The 22701-nt window shown below is 43.3% G+C and overlaps 1 protein-coding gene across 2 annotated transcripts; it reads right to left on the bottom strand.

The window, feature by feature from the left end:
* Positions 1–14782: 14782 nt before the first annotated feature.
* On the bottom strand, positions 14783–22375 carry gp1bb (glycoprotein Ib platelet subunit beta). 2 transcript variants are annotated; one of them, XM_046347103.1, is made up of 2 exons: positions 21992–22375; positions 14783–15674 (listed from the first exon to the last, which is right to left on the bottom strand). In XM_046347103.1, the coding sequence occupies exon 2, from the start codon at positions 15658–15660 to the stop codon at positions 15004–15006; it is 657 nt and encodes a 218-aa protein (XP_046203059.1). In that variant the 5' UTR covers positions 15661–15674; positions 21992–22375; the 3' UTR covers positions 14783–15003. The 2 variants fall into 2 exon arrangements, with proteins under 2 accessions (XP_046203059.1, XP_046203058.1); XM_046347102.1 differs by lacking the exon at positions 21992–22375 and adding an exon at positions 20946–21123.
* Between the last annotated feature and the right edge of the window lie 326 nt (positions 22376–22701).

Genomic DNA, 22701 nt, shown 5'->3' with positions numbered 1-22701 from the left:
TTCAAATGTGTGTCAGGCTTCATCTTCAAAAAGAGATCCACATCGATTTTTCTTCCGTTCAACAATCTAATCACCAGGATTTAGACGAGCATGGTCACTCTTAAAAATCCATCAAAGTACAACCAGAGAAGGACACATGGTCCAAGTAAAAGACTTGCCCTTTCCCTGAACCCTTCTTTACAGAACAGCCAAAATAGTGTTTCTTGTGGCTGGCTGAGTAATGTGTATCTGGTATAGGTAATGGGGTTGGGTTGTGGGTACTGTAGTAGTATGGCTGGTTTGGTTATGGGTGCTTGGCATGCAACAGTGTCCGTATCAGTGTCCTCAGTCTTAGATGTGAGGCCAGGTCTTAGCCACATCCTGGTGCTTAGCTTTATGGATCTACTGGCAGTATGCAGACCAGAGGACTGGGATGAGAGAAATATGGATACAATTAAGAGAAGAATAAGGGACAGATTGCAATTTAATGAGGGGGGGTCCAAAGTAGGGGAGGGTTGTCAAAAACATTTTTTTTGCTTTGGAGAGGTTTTTTTATTAGGCACAGGGGAGGGTCATGCGTTTTTTTTCCTGGTTTACATTCACTCTTTGGCAAGTTTTACTATATAATTTCTTCCATCATAGACACATTTCCTGCCTCCCCTATATCAAGGTGTTTTGGTACTTCCCTTATGCACTAGGCTTTTTCATGTGCTAACATTTACTATACCACAGGTCAGTATAGTCCACCAGTCTAACGGTCTATCCTGTCATCTATCCAACATTCAACGTGACAATAGTGGTAGGTGGGTCGTTTGTCCAGTTCTGCAATAGGCTAACTAGCAATCATACCACACATAACAACGTTCAAAGCTGTATAAATGTTTAACATTAATCGACAAGTAAGAACAACAGAGAGGCCAGCTGCATCACTGCACATGAAATAACAGTGAAGACATGAAACACAAATCTCTATTGATCTTGTTTAGGGACAGTACAAGTACCCTTCCTAGACTAACCGACAACACCACAATGCAACGAATAATTGCATTATTGTTTTCAAGTGAGTACAACATTCTACTCTAGGCTGAGGTGAAAATGTCATTTGAAGTCATGCGATGTTTCATTCGATTTAGATCAGTTGTGGGTCTACTCTCGACAGTTTATAAGGTATAGAAAGGCACAGTAACAGGCCAGTCTGGCTGTATTTTTAAAAACTTCTGATACTGAATGCGCAGTCTGTTGCAGATCATCATTCTCCATGTATGCTCCCGGCAAGCCCAGTTATTCAGGAAAGTTTAACACGCGCTCTGCCTCCTCTCAAATCCGAGCGGCCATTCCTCGCATACTAAATATTGATCTTTTAACTTTTTAAATGTATTACCATTTATATGTGGCATAAAGACAACCAGTCACAATGTTTTAATCTGATTGGGCTACTTCAAAAGTCTTCCGTGGGCATGCTCACGTTCATCCAAATATAATTCCAGCATCCTCAAAATGGCTTGACATAGACCAGGTTTCCATCCAACCTTTTTATGTGAGTAAAGTAGCATACATGTCTAACAATACATTTCACCACATCATGGGAAAGCATGCAGTTTATTACGCGACAGATAACATCAATTGTAATGAACTTCACAGGGTGGTGAAAGTGCACAGCGATGAGGTTGATGTTCCTTTCAATAGATATGGAAGGTTTTATTCTGGTGACATGATGATCGTGTTTATTTTACAAATAAAAATAATCTTGCACTTGTGTCCATAATAATCTCTTAATGTGGTCGCACTTTATTTGCAAACTGTTGGCTAGGGCGCACGTTCCAATACCAGTTTGGGCACATTATCTATTGCAATGATTTTTGTGACAACCATCAGTAGACCTAGAGTTAAAAATGTGATGGAAACCCATTGAACTTGTAATTTTTTATCTGGTACATGGGAATTTAACCTCCAAAGTTATTTTTATGTGCACTACGCCCAGACTTTTATCTGAAACAGGTCAATTGGATGGAAACGCAACTCTGATGGAAAAATGCGCCAGGATTTCCCTTAGCTGGTAATTGACTGTATTTGGCTAATCATTTTTTTTTTTTTAAATCTGATAAATGAAAGTGTCTATCACAGCCTACACTCCGAATTTGCACTTCAGTACCATTCTCTCATACATTGCACACATGTGGTCTGCTGCTGAGAAGAGACAGCAGTTAAGAACAACTTCTTATTTACAGCCTAGGAACTGTGGGTTAACTGCCTGTTCAGGGGTAGAACGACAGATTTGTACCATGTCAGCTCAGGGGTTTGAACTTGCAACCTTCCGGTTATTAGTCCAACGCTCTAGGCTACCCTGCTGCCCCTGCTGTTCCAACCACTAGGCTACCCTGCTGCCCCTGCTGCCTTGGCTGCCTTGGCCACTGTTGATTGTGAAGATGGAGGCCTTTTTCATTGAAGTAAAACAGAAGAGAGGTAAAAGAGTGTGCCTGTAGTGAAAAGCCTACAAGGGGAATTTAATATTGTAGTGGACTAAGATGAGAAGAATGCAGGTTACCATGGAACTCTCTATTTAGGTGATGCAATTTTGGAACTTACATTTATTTATAATTATTTGTTTTATAATTATTATTAGTTTAAGATAGGTTATAAGTAGGTCTGATGTAAAATAAATCACATTAGCCTATTTCTTTCATTTGTTGGGTATGGTTGGCACTTGCCTTTTTTGGTAATTGCAGCAATATGGCCTGTTCAAAACGTTTGTGAAGGTTTAAACCAGTTCGTAAGTGTTTTGTTTCTGTTGAGCCAGTTTCTTTGGCCAAATTAAGTTCCAACTGTAATGCTCTGTTTTCCGCAATATAATAGCCTGCTCGTATTTTCCCTATAAACAATGGCTTGACTTACTTTTGATATTATCCTAATACATTTTAGAATGTTTTGTGAAGGTTTGGTATGTTCTGGCTTTTGTTAAGCTTTAGCTACGGCAAGCCTATAATAAGAAGGGAGTGTGCACTGGTGCTCAAACTGACTCCAACAGTTGAACTTGAGGTGAGGAAGAATGTTTCAGACCTACCAGAGTTACTCCTATAATCTAACAATATAATGCCTATCTTTATACAAAATATTCTGATAGTCAATTTACGAATTAGTCTCCTGTACATCTACTATATCTGAATAGCAGACGCAGTAGACATCTGACATAAAGAAGTGCGTGTCGGTGTCGTAACATGCCGCCGGAATATCTCTATTTCTCTGGAGCTAGGCCTAAGTTTCTCTTCTTTGATATAGGTTACATATTTTTTCTAAATATCATACTGAGCAAAAATATAAACACAACATGCAACAATGTCAAGGATTTTACTGAGTCACAGTTTATGGGAAGAAATCAGTCAATTGAAATGAATTCATTAGGCTGTCATGTTTTGTCTTATATTGTCTTGTCATTATGCTTTCCCTTCTGTTTGTTTCCCCCTGCTGGTCTTATTAGGTTCGTTCCCTTTTTCTATCCCTCTCTCTCTCCCTCCCTCTCTCTCCTCTCTCTATCGTTCCGTTCCTGCTCCCAGCTGTTCCTCATTCTCCTACTCACTCATTTAGTCTTTCCACACCTGTTCCCTATCTTGCCCTCTGATTAGAGTCCCTATTTCTCCCCTTGTCTTCCGTTTCTGTCCTGTCGGATCCTTGTATATTGTTCACCGTGCTGTGTCTTTGTCTCGCCCTGTCGTGTCGTGTTTCCCTCAGATGCTGCGTGTGAGCAGGTGTCTGAGTCTGCTACGGTCGGTGCCTTCCCGAGGCAACCTACAGTTTATGGTCGAGTCTCCAGTCTGTCCTCGTCACCACGAGTGGAATTAGTTTTTTATGCTTTGTTTACCGCTCCGATTTGTCTAGGATTATTGCATATTTCCTTTACTGGAATAAAGACTCTGTTTTCGCCAAGTCGCTTTTGGGTCCTCATTCATCTGCATAACAGAAGGATCCGACCCAGAATGGACCCAGCGACTATGGATTCTCTCTACTCTACTCTCGAGTTCCAGGGAGCGATGCTCGGCAGACACGAGCAGGAATTGTCTGCTGCTCGGCATGCCGTTGAGACCCTGGCCGCTCAGGTCTCCGACCTCTCAGGACAGTATCAGAGTCTTCATCTCGTGCCACCAGCTACTTCCGGGTCTTCCGAGCCTCCGGAACCTAGGGTTAATAACCCACCATGTTATTCTGGGCAGCCCACTGAGTGCCGCTCCTTTCTCACCCAGTGTGATATAGTGTTCTCTCTCCAACCCAACACATACTCAAGAGAGAGAGCTCGGATTGCCTACGTCATATCACTCCTTACTGGTCGGGCTCGGCAGTGGGGCACAGCTATCTGGGAGGCAAGCGCTGAGTGTACTAACAATTATCTGAACTTTAAAGAGGAGATGATAAGGGTTTTTGATCGTTCAGTTTTTGGGAAAGAAGCTTCCTGGTCCCTGTCTTCCCTATGTCAAGGTAATCGATCCATAACGGATTACTCTATAGAGTTTCGGACTCTTGCTGCCTCCAGTAACTGGAACGAGCAGGCGTTGCTCGCTCGTTTTCTGGAGGGACTCCACGCTAAGGTTAAGGATGAGATTCTCTCTCGGGAGGTTCCATCCAGCGTGGATTCTTTGATTGAACTCGCTATTCGCATTGAACGACGGGTAGATCTTCGTCACCGAGCTCATAGAAGAGAGCTCGCGTTAACTGTGTCTCCCCTCTCTCCGACACTACCATCTTTCCCCACTGACTCAGGTGTTGAGCCCATGCAGCTGGGGGTATTCGCATTTCGACTAAGGAGAGGGAACGGAGAATCACCAACCGCCTCTGTCTCTATTGCGGTTCCGCTGGTCATTTTGTCATTTCATGTCCAGTTAAAGGCCAGAGCTCATCAGTAAGCGGAGGGCGACTGATAAGCGCTACTAGACGGTCCTCTCCGTCAAGTACCTGTACTACCTTACCGGTCCATCTACGCTGGACCGGATCGGCAGCTTCCTGCAGTGCATTAATAGACTCTGGGGCGGAGGGCTGTTTTATGGACGAAGCCTGGGCTCGGGAACATGACATTCCTCTCAGACAGTTAGGGAGCCCACGGTCATGTTTGCCTTGGATGGTAGTCCTCTCCCCAGTATATTATGTGAAACACTACCTTTAACCCTCACTGTATCTGGTAACCATAGTGAGACCATTTCTTTTTTGATTTTTTGTTCACCTTTTACACCTGTTGTTTTGGGTCATCCCTGGCTTGTGTGTCATAATCCTTCTTTTGATTGGTCTAGTAATTCTATCCTTTCCTGGAACGTTTCTTGTCATGTGAAGTGTTTAATGTCTGCATTTTCTCCTGTTTGTTCTGCTCCCTCTTCACAGGAGGAACCTGGTGATTTGACAGGAGTGCCGGAGGAATATCATGGTCTGCGCACGGTCTTCAGTCGGTCCAGAACCAACTCCCTTCCTCCTCACCGGTCGTATGATTGTTGTTCTGATCTCCTCAAGAAGCGTTTTGCATCCGCTCCTATCCTTGTTGCACCTGACGTCACTAAACAGTTTATTGTCGAGGTTGACGCGTCGAGGGTGGGCGTGGGAGCCATTCTGTCCCAGCGCTCCGATACTGACGATGGGGTCCACCCTTGCGCGTATTTTTCTCATCGCCTGTCACCGTCGGAACGTAACTATGATGTGGCTAACCGTGAACTGCTCGCCACCCGTTTAGCCCTAGGCAAATGGCGACAGTGGTTGGAGGGGGCGACCGTTCCTTTTGTCGTTTGGACTGACCAAAGGAACCTTGAGTACATCCGTTCTGCCAAACGACTGAATGCGCGTCATGCTCGTTGGGCGTTGTTTTTCGCTCGTTTCGAGTTCGTTATTTCTTATTGCCCTGGTACTAAGAACACCAAGCCTCATGCTTTATCCCGTCTCTTTAGTTCTTCTGTGGCTTCTACTGTTCCCGAGGGGATCCTTCATGTTGGGCGTGTTGTCGGGTTGACTGTCTGGGGAATTGAGAGACAGGTTAAGCAAGCACTCACGCACACTGCGTCGCCGCGCGCTTGTCCTAGTAACCTTCTTTTCGTTCCTGTTTCTACTCGTCTGGCTGTTCTTCAGTGGGCTCACTCTGCCAAGTTAGCTGGCCATCCCGGCGTTCGTGGTACTCTTGCTTCTATTCGCCAGCGCTTTTGGTGGCCTACTCAGGAGCGTGACACGCGCCGTTTCGTGGCTGCGTGTTCGGACTGCGCGCAGAATAAGTCTGGTAATTTTTTTTCTGCTTCTGCTCCTGGTCTTGCTGGGTCTCAGTCTGTTCCCTGCCATCGCATCTCTCCTGTTCTTGTTCCTGCCCTTGCTGTGTCTCAGTCTGTCCCTAGTTGTTACTCTCCTGGCCTGTTTGGTCCTGTTTGCTCTAAAGCTTTCAGTTCTCTACCCGTGTCTCATTTTTTTTTTTAGAGTAGTACCCTAGTTTCCCTTTTTATCGTTTTCCGTTACGGTCCTGAGGAGAGGAGTTGGGTTCTTTCTCGGGACGTGCTGGACCGTTTGTGATCTATGATTTCCTCCGTTGCCGCCAGTGTTCCTCCTCGAGAGCGCCAGGAGGCGCTCGGTGAGTGGGGGGGTACTGTCATGTTTTGTCTTATATTGTCTTGTCATTATGCTTTCCCTTCTGTTCGTTTCCCCCTGCTGGTCTTATTAGGTTCGTTCCCTTTTTCTATCCCTCTCTCTCTCCCTCCCTCTCTCTCCTCTCTCTATCGTTCCGTTCCTGCTCCCAGCTGTTCCTCATTCTCCTACTCACTCATTTAGTCTTTCCACACCTGTTCCCTATCTTGCCCTCTGATTAGAGTCCCTATTTCTCCCCTTGTCTTCCGTTTCTGTCCTGTCGGATCCTTGTATATTGTTCACCGTGCTGTGTCTTTGTCTCGCCCTGTCGTGTCGTGTTTCCCTCAGATGCTGCATGTGAGCAGGTGTCTGAGTCTGCTACGGTCGGTGCCTTCCCGAGGCAACCTACAGTTTATGGTCGAGTCTCCAGTCTGTCCTCGTCACCACGAGTGGAATTAGTTTTTTATGCTTTGTTTACCGCTCCGATTTGTCTAGGAGTATTGCATATTTCCTTTACTGGAATAAAGACTCTGTTTTCGCCAAGTCGCTTTTGGGTCCTCATTCATCTGCATAACATAGGCACTCTATGGATCCATCTATGGATTTCACATGACTGGGAATACAGATATGCATCTTTTGGTCACAGATACCTTGAAAAAAAGGTAGGGGCGTGGATCAGAAAACCAGTCAGTAGCTGTTGTGAACAACATTTTGCCCTCTCCTTTGCATAGAGTTGGTCAGGCTGCATAGAGTTGATCAGGCTGTTGATTGTGGCCTGTGGAATGTTGTCCCACTCCTCTTCAATGGCTGTGTGAAGTTTCTGGATATTGGCAGGAACTGGAACACGCTGTCGTACACGTCGATCCAGAGCATGCCAAACGTGCTCAATGGGTGAGATGTCTGGTGAGTATGCAGGCCATGGAAGAACTGGGACATTTTCACCTTCCTGGAATTGTGTACAGATCCTTGCGACATGGGGCCGTACATTATCATGATGATGGGGGATGAATGGCACCACAAAGGGCCTCAGGTATCTGCAATTTTGTTCGTTGTCCGTAGCTTATACCTGCCCATACCATAACCCCACCATGGGGCACTCTGTTCACAACGTTGACATCAGCAAACCGCTCACCCACACAACGCCATACACATTGTCTGTGGCTGTGTAGCTGGTTAGACGTACTGCCAAATTCTCTAAAATGACGTTGGAGGCAGCTTATGGTGGAGAAGTTAACATTAAATTCTCTGGCTACAGCTTGGGTGGACATTCGTGTAGTCAGCATGCCTATTGCACATCTGTAGCATTGTGTTGTGTGACAAAACTGCACATTTTAGAGTGGCCTTTTATTGTCCCGGACACAAGGTGCACCTGTGTAATGATCATGTTGATGAATCAGCTTCTTGATATGCCACACCTGTCAGGTGGATGGATTATCTTGGCAGAGGAGATATGCTCACTAACAAATTTGTGCACAAAATTTGAGATTAATAATATTTTTGTGTTGGGTTTGCGCCAGACATAGTGTTTTCAATTTTAGTCTCATCTGACCAGAGTACCTTCTTCCATATGTTTGGGGAGTCTCCCACATGCTTTTTGGCGAACACCAAACGTGTTTGCTTATTTTTTCTTTAAAGCCTCAACCTCCCCCAGTAGCTAATAGATCCAGTTTTTTAACTGCTCGGTCATGGTTGTAAGTAATGCTCTCTCTTCTGGAGACGTAATTATAAAAACGTCCTCCTCCAATGTTACATTTTGAATTTTAGACCGCGATTTCACTTCAGTTTCGCTTGCAGAGCTTGAGGAAAGGTCTTCTCTTGTTTGCCTTTATCTGATTATTTTTCGAGCATATCAAAATGCTGATCAATAAATAGTTCAAGGTTCACTATATTATCCAGAATGTTTGTTTTGCAGTAATCAGCGAATCCTCAATTCTTCATATTAATTCATGGCACAAGCTGAGCCTGCCTGCCGTCATAACTGATTATAAACCTCTGCCTGTCCATCGACCTGCCCTTTGCCTGCCCCGTGTTATAATAAATGATCTGAGAACTGTACTATCCGTCTCCTGTGTCTGCATCTGGATCATATCCTGAGGTGTGATAGCCTGGGCAGGGCCTGACTCCTCTCTCCCCTCCTCCTTTTTACTGGGAGGCCTGACTTCTCTCTTCTTCTCCTTTTTACTGGGGGGCTGACCCTGACTCCTCTCCTCTCCTCCTTTTTACTGGGAGGCCTGACTTCTCTCTTCTTCTCCTTTTTACTGGGGGGCTGACCCTGACTCCTCTCTCCACATTTTTTTACTGGGGGGCTGACCCTGACTCCTCTCTCCTCTCCTCCTTTTTACTGGGGTGATGGGGCTGACTCCTCTCTCCTCTCCTACTTTTTACTGGGGAGATGGGCCTGACTTCTCCCCCCTCTCCTACTTTTTACTGGGGAGATGGGCCTGACTCCTCTTCTCTCCTACTTTTTACTGGGGAGATGGGCCTGACTCCTCTTCTCTCCTACTTTTTACTGGGGAGATGGGCCTGACTCCTCTTCTCTCCTACTTTTTACTGGGGAGATGGACCTGACTCCTCTCTCCTCTCCTACTTTTTACTGGGGAGATGGGCCTGACTCCTCTCTCCTCTCCTACTTTTTACTGGGGAGATGGGCCTGACTCCTCTCTCCTCTCCTACTTTTTACTGGGGAGATGGGCCTGACTCCTCTTCTCTCCTACTTTTTACTGGGGAGATGAGCCTGACTCCTCTCTCCTCTCCTACTTTTTACTGGGGAGATGAGCCTGACTTCTCTCTGCTCTCCTCCTTTTTCTCTTCATTCTTTCCCTTTTTCACCTCCTCCACCTCAATCTCATGACAGGAGGAGGCCGGCTCTTTAGATTCAGGGACATCAGTGGCCTCCAACCCTCCATTCTCCATCATCCACCTCTTCATCAGATTATGTGTCCAACCACTACTCTTCTCCTTTTCCTCCTACTCTTCCTGTGCTCTTCGTTTCCTCTTCCTGTTGAATCCACGCAGGCTGCTGATCCAACTCCCTGAGGCTCCATCAACTACCTCATCAGCAGTCCTGAGAGACATAGAACACCACAGAGGATCATAAACAAGCCTACAGTACATCATCACTCCAACTAATCTATTCCCTGTTAATCAGCCCACCTGAGCATATGGAAAGTGTTACTAAACCAAATGCTGCTGCTACAATGGCATGGCACAGTCCCACTCCCTTACTGTTGGGTCTGGTACTGCTTGTCTCCTGTGCCCAGTATTAAGGTGGTGTAAAGCAACTTTAGTTCAGTCAGGCAGCTGCACCTCACCCAGCTTGGACAGGATGTCTGCCCTCTGGGGGTCAAAGGAGGGAGATGATGATGAATAGAGTACTTTGTGTTTAATGGCCAGAACTATTTCCAATGACACAGCTCATAATTATACACCAACAGAAACTGGGCTGGTCTGGCTCGGAGAAGGCAGATGTAACATGTTATCTTGACTTTCTTCTCTTTGACCTCCAGGACTTTCTGCAGATGTTTGCTTTGTTTCTTGGTCAGGGCTGTTTCTTTGGAAACATCCTGCTTCTGTCCCTTCCAGTTGTGCCTCTTCCTCAGTCGCCCCATCTCACAGCACTCGGCAGACAGGAATTCTACAGTATGTATTGCACAAAGAGAGCATAGCATTGACAAAGAAGTGAGTGAAGCAAGTACCCATTTAAATACTGTACGTCGGTACTTGATACTAATGCCTTGCTAACTGATTTTGAACACATACAACTGGTAGGAAGATTTGTAAGTCGCTCTGGATAAGAGCGTCTGCTAAATGACTTAAATGTAAATGTAAATGTAAGAGCCCAAACAGCTAGATGGGTCATTTCTGTCCCCAGGAAATATCAGTTCATATTTAGTGTAAAATGTCGATTCCAAAAGGCTATGAATATAAATTCAGGTGTCCTTTACCTTAAAAAGACCAAAATATGGATCCTGAAATTTGTTTATCTGTTATTTTACCAGGTAAGTTGACTGGGAACACATTCTCATTTGCAGCAACGACCTGGGGAATAGTTACAGGGGAGAGGAGGGGGATGAATGAGCCAATTGTAAACTGGGGATTATTAGGTGACTGTGATGGTTTGAGGGCCAGATGGGGAATTTAGCCAAGACACTGGGGTTAACACCCCTACTCTTACAATAAGTGCCATGGGATCTTTAATGACCTCAGAGAGTCAGGACACCCGTTTAACTTCCCATCCGAAAGACGGCACCCTACACAGGGCAGTGTCCCCAATCACTGCCCTGGGGCATTGGGATATTTTTTTAGACCAGAGGAAAGAGTGCCTCCTACTTGCCCTCCAACACCACTTCCAGCAGCATCTGGTCTCCCATCCAGGAACTGACCAGGACCAACCCTGCTTAGCTTCAGAAGCAAACCAGCAGTGGTATGCAGGGTGGTATGCTGCTGGTAAAAAGTAGTTTTCTGCATTTCTGTCGCTTTTGTCAGAGGATTTAGCAGTTTTTGCCATGTCCCCAGGACATTATCAACTTCCACAAGAAATATAAGCGGCAAAATAATATTTATTATAATGTTTATTATTCATGTTTAAAATCTTCATTATTTTATAGTCCTAGTTAAAGTCTTTCACCAATAACGTTTTTTTTCATGATTATTGTATTTATTATTTTATTTCAGCTTTTTCTGTATGTCCCTGATATCACTTTCCATCCTGTTAGTTGTAATTCTCCATTTAAGAAAACAACCCTTCCTACAATGACACCACATTCAGGAAGTGTGATCATTTCTTTGGTGGAAAAACTATGGTGCAAAGCTACATAAATACAAACACTCAGTTTTATCTATTTGCCCATGTTTCATGTTGTTGGTCTGTAAAGTATATCCCAGTCATAAATGTCCACCCTGTTTGGCTAAATTATATATATATATATAAAAAATATATATATATATACAGTACCAGTCAAATGTTTGGACACACCTACTCATTCCAGGGTCTTTCTTTATTTTTACTATTATCTACATTGTAGAACAATAGTTACCCTATTCGGTAAAAGACCAAGTCCATATTATGGCAAGAACAGCTCAAATAAGCAAAGAGAAACGACAGTCCATCATTACTTTAAGACATGAAGGTCAGTCAATATGGAACATGTCATAAACTTTGAACATTTCTTCAAGTGCGGTCGCAAAAACCATCAAAAGCTATGATGAAACTGGCTCTCATGAGGAGCGCCACAGGAAAGGAAGACCCAGAGTTACCTCTGCTGCAGAGGATAAGTTCATTACAGTTAACTGCACATCAGATTGCAGCCCAAATAAATTCTTCACAGAGTTCAAGTAACAGACACATCTCAACATCAACTTTTTAGACTAGAGACTTGCTTGGGCCAAGAAACACGAGCAATGGACATTAGACCGCTGGAAATCTCTCCTTTCGTCTGATGGGTCCAAATTTGAAATTTTTGGTTCCAACTGCCGTGTCTTTGTGAGACGCAGAGTAGGTGAACGGATGATCTCCGCATGTGTGGTTCCCACCGTGACGCATAGAGGAGGAGGTGTGATGGTGTGAGGTGTGATGGTGTGGCTTTTCTGGTGACCCTGTCAGTGATTTGTTTAGAATTCAAGGCACACTTAACCAGCATAGATATCACAGCATTCTGCAGTGACATGCCACCCGATCTGGTTTGCACTATCGTTTGTTTTTCAGCAGGACAATGACCCAAAACACACCTCCAGGCTGTGTAAGGGCTATTTGACCAAGAAGGAGAGTGATGAAGTGCTGCATCAGATGACCTGGCCTCCACAATCACCCGACCTCAACCCAGTTGAGATGGTTTCGGATGAGTTGGACGGCAGAGTGAAGGAAAAGCAGCCAACAAGTGCCAATCAGCTTATGTGGGAACTCCTTCAAAACTGTTGGAAAAGCATTCCTCAAGAAGCTGGTTGACAAAATGTCAAGAGTGTGCAAAGTTGTTGTCAAGGCAAAGGGTGGCTACTTTGAAGAATCTAAAATCTATTTTGTTTAACACTTTGTTGGGTACTACATGATCCCATATGTGTTATTTCATAGTTGTGATGTCATCACTATTATTCTTCAATGTAGAAAATAGTCAAAATAAAGAAAAACCCTTGAAAGAGTAGGTGTGTCCAAACTTTAGACTGGCACTGTACATGTTCAAATATGTTTGATAGAGAAGATCAAAAGTGTTCACCATTATGCTAGCTAATTTTCCACCGAAGCTCACGTGTAAACAACATGAATCGTTGTGTTCTGACACAGAGTAGGAAAGTTCCTTCCTTAAAACTTTATTCTGCAAGCTATTTCTTTATGCATTGCAATATTTTTGAATGATCCAGTGATCCAATAATATGTTTTATGTGATGAAAGTGACAAACAATAGCTATTATGACAAAGCTATACTGTGTATTTGTATGTTGGTGTTCTCCACTGCGCTCTGTGGAAGTATATGGAGTAGCCTATTGTAGTTAGATCAATGTATAGAGTAGAAATACATGGCTCTGGCTGTAGTTATTAGGTCTAAAAAAAATGGATGTCATTGCAGGCAATTAGACAAGCTTCTACTTCGACTGGAATGAAAATTCACAAACATATTTCCAATGTCATTTTTAATGGGCTGGATTAGGAATGTTATATAATGAAAACCTCCAAATAAAATATAGAAAATAGCCAACAGCTAACGTGCTGTATCAAAGTACATAAACACAAACATGTATTACAAGTCAATATAAATTGTGCTGATTCACCATCATATTGTAATTACACTGAACAAAAACATAAATGCAACATGTAAAGTGTTGGTCCCATGTTTCATGAGCTGAAATGAAAGATAAGTGAAATGTTCCATACACACAAAAAGCTTATTTCTCTCAAACGTTGGGCATAAATTTGTTTACATACCTGTTAGTGAGCCTTTGCCAGGATAATCCATCCACCTGACAGGTGTGGAATATCAAAAGCTGATTAAACAGCATGATCATTACACAGATGCACCTTGTGCTGTAAACATTAAAAGGCCACTCTAAAATGTGCAGTTTTGTAACACAACACAATGCCACAGATGTCTCAAGTTTTGCGGGAGCGTGCAATTGGTATGCTGACTAAGTCCACCAGAGCTGTTCCCAGAAAGTGTTATGTTAATTTCTCTACCATAAGCCATCTCCAATGTATGTTTTAGGGATTTTGGCAGTACGTCCAACCGGCCTCACAACCGTAGACCACGTATGGTGTTGTGTGGGCGAGCGGTTTGCTAATGTCAACGTTGTAAACAGAGTGCCCCATAGTGGCGGTGGGGTTATGGAAAGGGCAGTCATAAACTATGGACAATGAACAAAATCGCATTTTATCAATGCCAATTTGAATGCAGAGATACCTTAATGAGATCCTGAGGCCCATTGCCGTGCCATTCATCCGCTGCCATCACCTCATGTTTCAGCATAATGCACGGCACCATGTCGCAAGGATCTGTACACAATTCCTGGAAGCTGAAAATGTTCCAGTTCTTCCTTGGCTTGCATACTCACCAGACATTGCACCATTGAGCATGTTTGGGATGCTCTGGATCGACGTGTACAACAGCATGTTCCAGATACCGCCAATATCCAGAAAGTTTTCACAACCATTGAAGAGGAGTGGGACAACATGCTACTGGACACAATCAACAGCCGGATCAACTCTATGCGGAGGGGATGTGTTGCGCTCCATGAGGCAAATGGTGGTCACACCAGACACTGACTGGTTTTCGGATCTTTTTTTAAAAGGTATCCGTGACCAACAGATGCATATCTGTATTCCTTGTCATGTGAAATTTCAATTGACTGATTTCCTTTTATCAACTCTAACTCAGTAAAATCTTTGAAATTGTTGCATGTCGCATTTATATTTTTGTTAAGTATATATACATCCAAAAACCTTTAAAAATGCACCCATTTACAATTGTTTTTTTTTATTATTGCGATCTAAATAAATGATAAATAGCAGCTTTAAAACAATGACATAAAACAGCATTATTAAATGTAAATTAAATGTTATATTCTATGTACTATTGATTCATAGCATGATATATTATTCTAACAGTGTTATTGACTGATGTAACCAACAAACACATTGTAACAAGTCTCTGATAATATAATAATATATGCCATTTAGCAGACGCTTTTATCCAAAGCGACTTACAGTCATGTGTGCATACATTCTACGTATGGGTGGTAATAGATGCAGAACCACTTCAATTTAGCCTAATTTCTTGTCCTGCGAGTTTCTCTGGAATCTCCTGTTTCCAGTGAATCTAACAAGCCCTTTTCTCCTCATCCTCATTCTTTTCTTACCACAGACCTGAAAGGGCTCCATCATTTTATTGCTCACCAGCTTGTCCCCTTCAAGTGTCTCCTCTCCCTCTTAACTCTCCTTGCCTACCTGACCCTTCCCTCCCCTCGTCAGATGATGCTTTCCTTCATTGGCTCATACTCACTATACTCATTACTCGTAAGCCCCTCCCCCCCAGCAAAGCTCTCCTCTGTGGTCCACCGGGCCTCGCGTGACAGGCTCTCAAACCTCCTCAGGAACACGACCACAGCAGCCAGCAGCCCCGCCTGCACCGCCACAAACACAAACAAACACACCTGGGAGGCCAGTGCCAAGTCACAGTACCAGTAGTGACAGGACTCCAGCACCTCCTCCTCAGCCAGGTAGACCACCAGCGTCCCTCGCAGGTGGGGAGGGGAACTGCATGTGATGTTGCTGTGGCTGGTGTAGCTGGCAGGTTGTCGGAGCAGCCAGGCACGCAGGTAGAGCACACTGCAGTCACAGGCCCAGGGGTTTCCATGGAGCGACACGGAGCGGAGGGAGGAGAGGAAGTCCAGAAGGCTGTTTGGGAGCGTGGTCAGCTGGTTGTCATGGAGACGGAGCTCGGTGGTGGCAGGAGGGAAGCGGGAGGGTAAGGAAGAGGTGGTGAGGGCACGGCTGCTGCAGTCTACCTGAGCACCATGACAGGAGCAGTACAGGGGACAGCTTGATGACCCTTGAACCCTCCCTGGGGTCAACAAGATGAGAAGACCCAGTAGTGGGGTCACACATGGCAGGAACCCCCTCATCCTTACTGTCAACTCTAAAGAGAGAGAGAGAGAGAGAGAGAGAGAGAGAGAGAGAGAGAGAGAGAGAGAGGATATGTCATACTGAAAGGGTGGAGGGGAAACAATTACAACTAATGTTTGTGGACGTCTCTGCCATGTGAGGGATGTAGATATCATTTTAGTATGAGAAATTAGTCATTAAAAGAGAACATGTCATTCCAAACAAGGGAGATAGCCACGCAAAGGAATACATATTTCCGGAGAGCGGGTGCCAAAGATGCTAGTTTGAATTCTTGAAAAAAAGTGATGATTAACAACACTGGAATAGTCCCCTTGTTAAATAAAATGTGAGAAAATAGGGACAGTGAGGATTCACAATTTGGGACAGCGTTGCAGGGTCAGGCAGATGACCCTGCCCATCTCCATGTAACAGTTAAAGTTGGAGTTAGTGTTAACCTAATATTATAAACATAACCAACATCTAACCATGAACGGAAGAATGAGTTACTACTGTGTAATGTATATTTTGAGGATTTGAAAATGACATCTAACCTTTGAATTTAATAACAATTCAGGGTAACACTACACTTACACGTGTAATTAGACCGAAACATGTATTGTAGTTAATTGTAATAACTCGTAGTTACACTGTAATAACAACATCTAGCTGGTGGTAATTGCAGTCTGTAATTATAGCGGTGTAACAACAAATGCTTGTTACCATGCCTGTTACAAATGGGCAAGTTTCCACTCAGCTGCATCTGATTCAGTACTGACTATCACTAGGTTGTAACCCCCTGTGAACAAAGGCTCTGGGTGTCTGAAACTACAACGGTTGGAGACTCAAAAGACTCAAATTACCTGTCCATGAATGCCCACTCTTCAAAATCTCCACTCAAGGTTGTTGCTAGCACTTTCTCCCAAAAGGGTTAACTTGGTTGAGTTTCCAAGTCAGAAAATCAACACAGTAATACACCACAGAGTACATATCTGTAATATCTGCATAAATACAAGGTTGTCGCTAGTTGTTACACAGGATTTTGCTATTTAAAGTTAAGTGTAACTTTATACTTACATGTGAGCAAGTTCTATATAATGACTTATTACTAATTACCAAGTGAAAATACCTACAAACAAAAGATGAGCTTCTACTTTAGTCAACTTTATTGCAACATGTAAAATACCTTACATTTCTTTACCTTACATATCAAATCAAATCAAACTTTATTTGTCACATGCGCCGAATACAAGTGTAGACCTTAGCGTGAAATGGTTACTTACCAGCCCTTAACCAACAGTGCAGTTCAAGAAGAGTTAAGAAAATATTTACCAAATAAACTAAAGTAAAAAATAATTAAAAGTAACACAAAACATAACAATAACAAGGCTATATATATACAGGGGGTACTGGTACCGAGTCAGTGTGTGGGGGTACAGGTTAGAGGTCATTTGTACATGTAGGAAGGATGAAGTGACTATGCATAGATAATAAACAGCGAGTAGCAGCAGTGAACAAAACAATTGGAGGGTGGGGGGGGGGATTTGATTCGTTGTTCAGCAGTCTTATGGCTTGAGGGTAGAAGCTGTTACGGAGCCTTTTGGTCCAAGACTTGGCGCTCCGGCACCGCTTGCCGTGTCTATGACTTGGGTGACCGAAGTCTCTGACAACTTTGTGGGGTTTCCTCTTACACCTCCTATTTTATAGGTCCTGGATTGCAGTAAGCTTGGCCCCAGTGATGTACTGGGCCGTACGCACTACCCTCTGTAGTGCTTTACGGTCAGATGCCGAGCAGTTACCACACCAGGCAGTGATGCAACCGGTCAGGATGCTCTCGATGGTGCAGCTGTAAAACTTTTTTGAGGATCTGGGGCCCCATGCCAAATATTTTCAGTCTCCTTTTGTCGTGCCCTCTTCACGACTGTCTTGGTGTGTTTGGACAATTATAGATCGTTGGTGATGTGGACACCAAGAAACTCTGGACCCGCTCCACTACGGCCCCGTTGATGTTAATGGGGGGCAGTTTAGCCTGCCTTTTCCTGTAGTCCACGATCCGCTCCTTTGTCTTGCTGACATTGAGGAAGAGGTTGTTGTCCTGGCACCACACTGCCGGTTCTCTGACCTCCTCCCTATAGGCTGTCTCATCATTGTCGGTCATCAGGCCTACCACTGTTGTGTCGTCAGCAAACTTAATGATGGTGTTGGAGTCGTGTTTGGCCACGCAGTCGTGGGTGAACAGCGAGTACAGGAGGGGAAAGTACATACCCCTGAGGAGCCCCAGTGTTAAGAATCAGCATGGCAGATGTGTTGTTGCCTACCCTTACCACCTGGGGGGCAGCCCGTCAGGAAGTCCAGTATCCAGTTGCAGAGGGAGGTGTTTAGTTCCAGGGTCCTTAGCTTAGTGATGAGATTTGTGGGCACTATGGTGTTGAATGCTGAGCTATAGTCAATGAACAGCATTCTCACATACTGTAGGTGTTCCTTTTGTCCAGGTGGGAAAGGGCAGTGTGGAGTGCAATTGAGATTGCATCATCTGTGGATCTGTTGGGGCGGTATGCAAATTGGTGTGGGTCTAGGGTATCCGGGAGGCTGCTGTTGATGTGAGCCATGACCAGCCTTTCAAAGCACCTCATGGCTACAGACATGAGTGCTACAGGGGCGGTAATCATTTAGGCAGTTTACCTTCGCTTCCTTGGGCACAGGGACTATGGTGGTCTGCTTGAAACATTTAGGTATTACAGACTCAGTCAGGGAGAGGTTGAAAATGTCAGTGAAGACACTTGCCAGTTGGTCCACGCATGCTTTGAGTACACGTCCTGGTAATCCATCTGGCCCCGCGGTTTTGTGAATGTTGACCTGTTTAAAGGTCTTGCTCACATTGGCTACCGAGAGCGTTATCACACAGTCATCCAGAACAGCTGGTGCTTTCGTGCAGGTAATACCCTTGGGGTACAGGGATACCTAAATAACTACCTACTAACTACCTACTATGCTAAATTGAAGTATAAAAAAAGGCTAAACAAATTGCATGGAAAACCAACTTTCTCATTCCCGCAATGACGTTTTTGACCTACACCACTTTCTCAGCCATCGTGTCTGGATTTTGCAAACGGACCTTCTCCGCCTGTTCTTTGCTCACTGTTACATGATGTCAGCGTCAACTCCTGAGGGGAGGTTCGAGGTCTTCTTTATTTTGAGTGTGTTGAGCAGATGGGCAGATCTTGACATGGATAAATAAATAATTGCACCAATGCATCCCATCCAAAAGTGAGAATGTTCCTCAACAGTGAAACCCTTGCAAGGTTACATTATGGTCTTATGACCCTTTTAAGTGCATTTTTAAACCATTCAGTGGCGACGCAGGCGGGGCTCTGCCCCAAATGTTTCTAAAAAACAAATGGGCTTGCCTGTTTTGCATGTTATTTTTCCATTAATATGTGTCACATATCAGTTTGCAAACAATGCAGAAAAAAATATATAATTGAGTTAATAAAGCCGCTTGCAAACCTGGTCTCCTTTTTGTTTTCTTGAGTAAGGCAGCTCCAAAATTGAAGTGTTTCAGCCTAGCTCAGTGCTTCTGTGGTAGCGGGGCAAGCCAGCAGAAAATATGGAGTGTTGCGCCGTGATTGGCTCAGTGTTCTGTCACTCATGGGGATACTATGTCACCGCCAAGTCTAATGGTAGATTTAGAAAATGCAATCCCCCTGGGTGCTGGCCACAGATAAAATTATGTCAAATCACATTATATCTACGGTAGCTTTGATTGGACTGATCATACTTTCAAAATCTTAGCTAGCTGTCATTATCATGAATGAAGTCGACAATATACTGGAAAATCCTTTTTAATCCTTGTCATATGAAGATAAATAATTAAGAGAAATTATAGATAAAATGTGTATGTGCTCATCGGCCATTGGACATAAACATGAGACAAATGGGAAATTGCAAATTGAACAATGAGTGGCGAGTCCAAAAATCTATTGTATGCTGCTGCATAAATTATGTAATATGCCAGGGAGATATGTATACTGTAGCTAAGAAAGTAATACAAAGTGTATGTTGTGTAGTAAGCTGTTGGTAGCCCATGTGCCTCACCCTAATAATTTGGTCTATTTTCACCTCTTAATTTTGCCTACTGTTCTGACTTGGTGGTGCACATGTAGTCTGTAACCTGTTTTTGAGAAATGTAATCATAGAATATTGTAAAAGCTTTCATTCTCTGCTTATATGCCCACTTTATTTATTCTACGGTTCTGACTTGGTGTACAGGGAGAACAATGTAAAAATGGCCCATGTTCTGAATTCTATCGCTGTATATGTCAAAAGTGCTGAACAAATAGTTATGACTACGTCGGTCCTAGCTCGCTCATTGATGTCTTAATCAAAATTATGGATAGCCTTTTATCCGCTTGTCATCCCCTTATCCATAGTTTGTACATCTCAATTGTCAGTAGAAACCACATTTGTTTAAGCAAGTAAGCCGTATCAGCTATGTTTTTTTATAAGGCAGAAAATTAGGCTGAATTAACTGTTTCGCTGCTAGACAAGGTTCAGCTGTCGCAGAGTATAGTGCAATTAATGTATTGTTTAGTATTGTGTTGTAGCTTTGCTGGCATGCATCCCATAATTTTTTTTCTGTTGCCCCACCAACATTTACATGCTAAAATTGCCACTGAAACCGTTATTCAAACAAGCTTATTAGACTTACAATGTAACGTGTCTAAAATGGTTTAATTAGTGCTTAAAGGTATTGACCCATTATTTAACAATTGAATGTATTTTTTGACGTGAACAGTTTGTAAACCCGTTTTTGCCATTGGGCCTGGGATTCAGACTCCAGATCTTTATTGGAGAGTTGTCTCAATGAGGTGGTCGGTTTTCAATTGGCTAACACTTATCATGTGGTTTGTGCAGGGTGAGATGCTATCGGAATCTTTAACATTTGTAACAAGCACGGTAAGAAGCATTCCTTGTTACAACCCTGTAATTACAGACTGCAATTGCCACCCGTTTACATGTTATTAAAGTGTAACTATGAAATATTACAATTACAATACTTGTTAGTGTAATTACATATGTAATTACACTGTAATAAGGACCCTTTAAAATGAAGTGTTACGCAGTTCAGTTATACACCACAGTAGTTCTCTACAACTACCGCTGGAAGAAAAACTTCTCTTTGACATGGTTATTCAGACGTCTGAGACCGTTCTCCAATCATACACTGAGACAGCCTAATAAAACAGTAAAGTTATGGTCACACTGAAAGGTGTAATGGTCTTGTCATGGTTAGGAGATGGTGACTTACCTTGGCGTGTGTTCGTGGCAGGCAGGGTTGGTGAGACTGTGCTACTAAGTCACTCAGAGGCATGAGCGTGTATGAAGTCACAGCTGGCTTGCACTGATAAAGCACCCTGACACTCACATGCACACACACACACTCTTCTGATGGGACACAGGAAGGACATGTCTATTTGATGCCAGCAGCATTTTTATTCCTTATTTACTGACCACAGAGGCTCCTGTCTGGGAGGCCAGATGTAAGTTTCAGGGGGATTTATGTATACAGTTAATACTTCCTTCTCTCTTGGTACCACCCAGGGTAAACTGTCCCTACAGCGGCTCGTAGGGTTCACCATCTCCCACAGTAACTATACTATAGCTGCAGCAAGGCCCTTCCCATCATTCAGCTCCATACAGTCAGTTGAGTTAGTGATGGATCTGACACTGTGGGCCAGAGGGGTAGTGAGGTCCAAGGAGATAAATTGTGACTCAGTGCTTTGTTCAGCTACGGGTGTATTGTGTCTTTGGCATCATTAAATTGAAGACTGTTATTTTATCAAATCAATTCTCTGTAATTATTATTATGTGATTAAAATAATGATGTAAATGTAATTAACTAGGAAGTCGGGGCACTCAGGAAAATCTTCAGATTACAAAGTTATAATTATCCGAATATAACTCTTCAGATATTTTAATATCTGATCAATTAGTCTTCTAATTTATGAATGATTCTTTACCTCACGTTAGTCTCATTCCAAATGTCGTAAATTGTTGGTTATCTGCACGAACCCAGTCTTTGCTATGATTCATTCATACATCAATTGTCTTAATCGTTTATTTACTAACTAAATAATCACAGAAATGCATAACAAACAAACAGTAGGCATGGTTACAAGGGGATGTGCCCTAGTGGGTTAAACCGGTATGACGGCTTGGTAGACAAAGGGACTGAGAAGTGCGCGAAAGACAAAAGTCACTACACAGTTGATCATTATAATAATTGAAATGCTAATCCTTTGCACATGAACGCTCACTCATTCGGGAATAATTGCAATCAATATTTATATTTACGCTCAGCGTGTCGTCATGATCTCTGTTGGAATCGTCCATCTTTCTGCTGGAAAGTTCAGCTTAATTTCTCTCTCCCATGAAGTCTTTCGTTGTTGGAATGAATACTTCAGAGGCCCATTAAGAAATGTTCTCATAGAATAAATGTTTCGGTGGTTGTCGATCTTCGCATTCAGTCAACATATATTCTAGCTGCAGACTAGAAATTAGTATGGAAGATTTACTCTTATTCTGTCGGTATCGATAGTCTCAAGAGGTTAACAACCATTACAACCTTAGCTTATACTGAAGGTACGCATGGTTTCTACTCAAACCTTAGCCCTCTCCATAATCGAGGTACAGCATGGTCGAAAGTGGGCTTCTCCAGGTGGGGGTTTTATTCGGACTGTGGAAAAGCTTTCCCATGATGCCAGATCGATGTCTGTGCTCATGGGGGCGGGCCAATGACTTAGTGAAACTTTAAACAGAAATACAATTTTAAAATCACATTACACAATTAGTTATCTTTACTCATTAATTTTATACAATAATTAGATGCAAGCTTCAGAACGGAGGCTCCTGTATAAACAGAGTTATGGTAATGTGCTGTCCTGAGGTCACAATCATAAAACAAAATGGACAGGTCGTAGCTGAATTTTCCACCGACCGTTTCCACATTCTCCAAAACATGGATATTGTTCAGTTCAAGTTCTGTGATGTATTTGAAGTTCCTT

The sequence above is a fragment of the Oncorhynchus gorbuscha genome, linkage group LG04 (genome assembly GCF_021184085.1).
Source record: "Oncorhynchus gorbuscha isolate QuinsamMale2020 ecotype Even-year linkage group LG04, OgorEven_v1.0, whole genome shotgun sequence".
NCBI lineage: Eukaryota > Metazoa > Chordata > Actinopteri > Salmoniformes > Salmonidae > Oncorhynchus > Oncorhynchus gorbuscha.
This window is presented reverse-complemented; position numbering and strand designations above follow the sequence as displayed.